Genomic DNA, 7,111 nt, shown 5'->3' with positions numbered 1-7,111 from the left:
GTGTCCTTCATTAGCCTCTGAATGAATATCAAAGTTCGTTGTTCTTTGTTGGTACTCTAGAAATACATTATTTACATGATTTCGAACGTAATCATTTCGAGCTACTAAAAACAAAGATTCTATTGTACAGAAAAAAAAACAACTTTATGAATAGGCTTCATTATCATAGAAATCAATGAAACAGCTCACAATGTACAATGTATTCAAGTTGTACGCTACCTTTATCTTCATCTATTTTTTTAAATTTTGTATACACAATTGGCTTTAAAAGTAAAAAAAAAAGGTGGCACTAGTTTCCAACTACAAATTGATTGCAATAAATACAGTTATATGGTTATAAACTAATTAATGGGAATATTTCTACATATGTAGGACATCGTTACATTGTTATGTCAGAGTTATGTGCTCTCACGTTTAAGAGTCTACATTTTATAAAAGGGATTAAAAGATAGATTACTTCATCCATTAACAAGTCGTTTAGTTTGAACCCTTCCATACCATCTCTAAATAAATCATACCAGGACGATTTGTTTATCAAACGCAGAAAAGAAAAGAGATCGCTCAGGTTAAATTTAACTAGAAAACATACGGACTTCATTGATCCTTTTTCTTTAATGGAATATTGACCGCAAAACATGTCAGACGTTTGAAAAAGTTAAATATATTGAGAAATTTAAATCAATAATATCACACATTTGTAAATCTCCTTTTCTTTAATAACTTACAATATAAATCTCATTCATATTTCTATTAAAACAGTTAAATTTCTCTTTTGAGTCTCAAGTGTACCTATTAAAATGTGATTGTATATTAACTGTTTGTGGTTAAACTTAAAAACGGTTAAAATCTCATTTTTTTAATCTATGCACTTTTGGTCAGTCCTAATATTTTGTATTTTCTTGTTTAGATCATTCATTTTAAAACAATGAATAATAATAGCGGTGTTGAGCTTACAATAGATTTGACTCAAAGTGACTCAGCAAACAATTTTGATGTTAGGGATGAGGTTTATACTCTAATGGTTATTGTCACCATGGTTATCATAGCCAATATTCTTTCTTTAGTAGGAACCATTGGAAGTATACTAAATATAATAATTTTATCTCATCATAAAATGCAGGATACAACTAATGTAGTCTTGTTAGCCATTTCTGTTTGTGACTTAATTTATTCAATTACACAAATATCATTTAATTTTTCACAATCGGCATTTTTGATTAATGTGTACATTTTTATGTGGGTTTATGTAATCCACACACTTATTTTTGATACGATTAATTATTTTGCGGCAATTGTTAGTATCCATTTAGTGACTTTAGTTTCTATAGAAAGAATGGTCGCTGTTTGTTTTCCTTTTCATGTCTCAAGAATATTTACATTGTCTCGTATTAAAGTTATAATTGTCGCCATAGTTTGTTGTAACCTTGTTCTACGAATCCCTGCTTTGTTTAAATATGAGATGCAATATTTTGAATACATGAATGCAACTTTGCCAGGTCTAAAATATGGAGATTTTTATTATCAAAATGTTTACTTTTTTAATACTTTTTCCACCCTGGCAGCTCATTTTCTTTTTACTATACTTCCATTTTTAGCTATTTCCATATGTACCAGTCTCTCCATATTTCATATCTCTATAACATCTAAAACTAAAGCAACATTGTCTTCTATAGAGGCTATCGCTAAACGTAAAAAGGAAATGAAATCTGTGAAGATAGTTTTAATTATTTGTGTGTTAATTATGTTTCTTGTTTTAATTCCACTAATTGTACAACAAGTGATCTATTCATTTAATTTGGTTCGAATACCTCTAAAATGGTCCATAATAGCATTTTGGCTTGTCAATCTACTGACGCAGATCAACTCTTCTTTCAATTTTCTTATATACGTCACCAGTAGTCCGAAATTTAAAAGTACTTTAATGACATGTTTTACATTCAAAAAGAGAGTTAAACATTAAACATTAACCTTTTTTCTGGACATTTTCTTTTTTGGTTGATAAGTCCCACTAATTTAATATTTAACATAAAGTCAAAAAATTACATCTTGGTTATCCTTTTGTTTTTAATATGAATTGACAGTTTGTCATAAAATGACAATATGAGATGGTGAAATAAAAGTCATCTATGGGTTGAAAATTAGAACAGCGCATTTATTGTTTAAGAATTTGTCATAAAAAGGAATATTGTGAAAACTTAGATAACGGAACAATTGATATAAAATTGCTTATTTTGAACCTAATCGTGCTACAGTTCTAAAGCATTATTTTTTTAATATATATATACATATGGACTTCTTCGTTGATACATTTTCAATATCAACGTTACCAGACAACTTTTGTTGTATGCTTCCGTCATAAAAAATTCAGAGATCGTAGATGTTTACCATTACAACCGAAATGTACATGTTTGTTACACAGCTTCTGCTCAAGCTTCTAGACTTTGGCAGAATTATGGTGTTTCTGTCAACATCCTTATTTTACACCTGCCCATACCTTGTTGTCTAACAGCGGGCCAGTACGTATCATGTGTATCGGCGCAGGAGCCAAGATGTAACAATGCGAATAAATTGGACTAGAACAGCTTTAAGCACCAATGCTCAGAATATTAATGTTGAGGATTGTAACCACCATTTTGTTTTAAAATCAGAGTTCAAGATGGACATTTTCACTTTTGTTTTTTTTTAACTCACGTCTTGTCTTGGGATACCCTAAAGTGCTACAAGGAAAACTTTTTGTGGCAGATGCTCAATAAAGTTGTTTGTTTACCTGTGTGCTATGTTTACCTTTGTGCAATGTTTATCTGTGTGCAGAAGTACCTGTACGCTGGGAACATTTAACGGTCTCTAAATATACAACTGTTTATCATCTGATTATTATTATAGCTTTTATATAATTATGATTATGACTTCTTAAGTCATTTTCTCATTCGCCTGCATGCTATCGTAAATAGCAAAGCCTGTCTCAGCAAATTCAAAGAAGAATTTCAATAAGAAACAAAATATTATAATAAGCATCAAAATGATATCTGAAATTAAAAGACAAAATAGATTTATAGTTGCAGTTACATCATACATACAGAAAATGTAGAGTTTCTCCGGATTATTCCAAGTTAGCAATTTATTTACCAAACTCTGCACTAAAAAAAAAAAAGTTACTCATTGAAGATCTTGTAATCATTACGCGCATGTTTAAACATTTTTTTCCTTTCCACACTTAATGTCACGTGGGGCTAAGGAAGTATTCTGTGTACTTGTGTACTGGGCATGGATATTTTTGTTTTGTTTGGCTGGAGAATTTATGATAAAACCTTGAGCTGGCCTGCCTTATAAATGTTTATATAAGTCACATGTGTGGTAGTTGAGGTGGAGAGTTTATGATGAAACCTTGAGCTGGCCTGCCCTAATAAATGTTTATGTAAGTCACATGTGTGGTAGTTGAGGTGGGGAGTTTATGATGAAACCTTGAGCTGGCCTGCCCTAATAAATGTTTATATAAGTCACATGTGTGGTAGTTGAGGTGGGGAGTTTATGATGAAACCTTGAGCTGGCCTGCCCTAATAAATGTTTATATAAGTCACATGTGTGGTAGTTGAGGTGGGGAGTTTATGATGAAACCTTGAGCTGGCCTGCCCTAATAAATGTTTATATAAGTCACATGTGTGGTAGTTGAGGTGGAGAGTTTATGATGAAACCTTGAGCTGGCCTGCCCTAATAAATGTTTATATAAGTCACATGTGTGGTAGTTGAGGTGGAGAGTTTTTGATGAAACCTTGAGCTGGCCTGCCCTAATAAATGTTTATATAAGTCACATGTGTGGTAGTTGAGGTGGAGAGTTTATGATGAAACCTTGAGCTGGCCTGCCCTAATAAATGTTTATATAAGTCACATGTGTGGTAGTTGAGGTGGAGAGTTTATGATGAAACCTTGAGCTGGCAGCCCTAATAAATGTTTATATAAGTCACATGTGTGGTAGTTGAGGTGGGGAGTTTATGATGAAACCTTGAGCTGGCCTGCCCTAATAAATGTTTATATAAGTCAAATGTGTGGTAGTTGAGGTGGAGAGTTTATGATGAAACCTTGAGCTGGCCTGCCCTAATAAATGTTTATATAAGTCACATGTGTGGTAGTTGAGGTGGAGAGTTTATGATGAAACCTTGAGCTGGCCTGCCCTAATAAATGTTTATGTAAGTCACATGTGTGGTAGTTGAGGTGGAGAGTTTATGATGTAACCTTGAGCTGGCCTGCCCTAATAAATGTTTATGTAAGTCACATGTGTGGTAGTTGAGGTGGAGAGTTTATGATGTAACCTTGAGCTGGCCTGCCCTAATAAATGTTTATGTAAGTCACATGTGTGGTAGTTGAGGTGGGGAGTTTATGATGTAACCTTGAGCTGGCCTGCCCTAATAAATGTTTATGTAAGTCACATGTGTGGTAGTTGAGGTGGAGAGTTTTCCAAGAGACGTGAAACATTAGAGACAAGTTTCTGACGTGATCTTTATTTTAATAATATTTAAACTATGTTTCTGTAAACCTTTTCTCATGTTAAATCTGTTAATATTGTTAATAAAGATTAAATTTTTTAATTATTTTTTTTTGCAAGAAGTCTGTTCAATTTTGTTTTAATCTCAAATACATTTCATTATACAAGAGGTTGGGAGCTACCAACAAACCAAAGAGAATTAGATACATCTGTAAGAAATGAATGTATAGATGTGCACAGGACCAGCTGTAAGAAATGAATGTATAGATGTGAACAGGACCAGCTAGAAGAAATGAATGTATAGATGTGCACAGGACCAGCTGTAAGAAATGAATGTATAGATGTGCACAGGACCAGCTGCAAGAAATGAATGTATAGATGTGCACAGGACCAGCTGTAAGAAATGAATGTATAGATGTGCACAGGACCAGCTGTAAGAAATGAATGTATAGATGTGCACAGGACCAGTTGTAAGAAATGAATGTATAGATGTGCACAGGCCCAGCTGTAAGAAATGAATGTATAGATGTGCACAGGACCAGCTGTAAGATAGGAATGTATAGATGTGCACAGGACCAGCTGTAAGAAATGAATGTATAGATGTGCACAGGACCAGTTGTAAGAAATGAATGTATAGATGAGAACAGGACCAGCTGTAAGAAATGAATGTATAGATGTGCACAGGACCAGCTGTAAGAAATGAATGTATAGATGTGCACAGGACCAGCTGTAAGAAATGAATGTATAGATGTGCACAGGACCAGCTGTAAGAAATTAATGTATAGATGTGCACAGGACCAGTTCTAAGAAATGAATGTATAGATGTGCACAGGACCAGCTGTAAGAAATGAATGTATAGATGTGCACAGGACCAGCTGTAAGAAATGAATGTATAGATGTGCACGGGACCAGCTGTAAGAAATGAATGTATAGATGTGCACAGGACCAGCTGTAAGAAATGAATGTATAGATGTGCACAGGACCAGCTGTAAGAAATGTATGTATAGATGTGAACAGGACCAGTTGTACGAAATGAATGTATAGATGTGCACAGGACCAGTTGTACGAAATGAACGTATAGATGTGCACAGGAACAGCTGTGAGAAATGAATGTATAGATGTTAACAGGACCAGTTGTACGAAATGAATGTATAGATGTGCACAGGACCAGCTGTGAGAAATGAATGTATAGATGTGCACAGGACCAGCTGTGAGAAATGAATGTATAGATTTGCACAGGACCAGTTGTAAGAAATGAATGTATAGATGTGCACAGGACCAGTTGTACGAAATGAATGTATAGATGTGCACAGGACCAGCAGTGAGAAATGAATGTATAGATGTGCACAGGACCAGCTGTAAGAAATGAATGTATAGATGTGCACAGGACCAGTTGTAAGAAATGAATGTATAGATGTGCACAGGACCAGCTGTAAGAAATGAATGTATAGATGTGCACAGGACCAGTTGTACGAAATGAATGTATAGATGTGCCCAGGAACAGCTGTGAGAAATGAATGTATAGATGTGAACAGGACCAGCTGTACAAAATGAATGTATAGATGTGCACAGGACCAGCTGTGAGAAATGAATGTATAGATGTGCACAGGACCAGCTGTAAGAAATGAATGTATAGATGTGCACAGGACCAGTTGTATGAAATGAATGTATAGATGTGCACAGGACCAGCTGTGAGAAATGAATGTATAGATGTGCACAGGTCCAGCTGTAAGAAAGGAATGTATAGATGTACACAGGACCAGTTGTAAGAAATAAATGTATAGATGTGCACAGGACCAGCTGTGAGAAATGAATGTATAGATGTGCACAGGATTAGCTGTGAGAAATGAATGTATAGATGTGCACAGGACCAGCTGTAAGAAATGAATGTATAGATGTGCACATGACCAGTTGTAAGAAATGAATGTATAGATGTGCACAGGACCAGTTGTAAGAAATGAATGTATAGATGTGCACAGGACCAGCTGTACGAAATGAATGTATAGATGTGCACAGGACCAGCTGTGAGAAATGAATGTATAGATGTGCACAGGACCAGCTGTAAGAAATGAATGTATAGATGTGCACAGGACCAGTTGTAAGAAATGAATGTATAGATGTGCAAGGACCAGCTGTGAGAAATGAATGTATAGATGTGCACATGATTAGCTGTGAGAAATGAATGTATAGATGTGCACAGGACCAGCTGTAAGAAATGAATATATAGATGTGCACAGGACCAATTGTAAGAAATGAATGTATAGATGTGCACAAGACCAGTTGTAAGAAATGAATGTATAGATGTGCACAGGACCAGTTGTACGAAATGAATGTATAGATGTGCACAGGAACAGCTGTGAGAAATGAATGTATAGATGTTAACAGGACCAGTTGTACGAAATGAATGTATAGATGTGCACAGGACAACCTGTGAGAAATGAATGTATAGATGTGCACAGGACCAGCTGTAAGAAATGACTGTATAGATGTGCACAGGACCAGTTGTACGAAATGAATGTATAGATGTGCACAGGACCAGTTGTACGAAATGAATGTATAGATGTGCACAGGACCAGCTGTGAGAAATGAATGTATAGATGTGCACAGGACCAGCTGTAAGAAATGAATGTA

General features: G+C 35.0%; 1 protein-coding gene across 1 annotated transcript; it reads left to right on the top strand.

The window, feature by feature from the left end:
• The first annotated feature begins 259 nt into the window (after positions 1-259).
• On the top strand, positions 260-2,001 carry LOC129926749 (FMRFamide receptor-like). The gene has a single exon (XM_056032554.1). The coding sequence runs from the start codon at positions 926-928 to the stop codon at positions 1,958-1,960; it is 1,035 nt and encodes a 344-aa protein (XP_055888529.1). The 5' UTR covers positions 260-925; the 3' UTR covers positions 1,961-2,001.
• The last annotated feature ends 5,110 nt before the right edge of the window (positions 2,002-7,111 follow it).

The sequence above is a fragment of the Biomphalaria glabrata genome, chromosome 1 (assembly GCF_947242115.1).
Source record: "Biomphalaria glabrata chromosome 1, xgBioGlab47.1, whole genome shotgun sequence".
In the NCBI taxonomy this organism is placed as follows: Eukaryota; Metazoa; Mollusca; class Gastropoda; family Planorbidae; genus Biomphalaria; species Biomphalaria glabrata.
The sequence above is the reverse complement of the archived record's forward strand: the minus strand, read 5'-3'. Positions and strand labels throughout refer to the sequence as shown.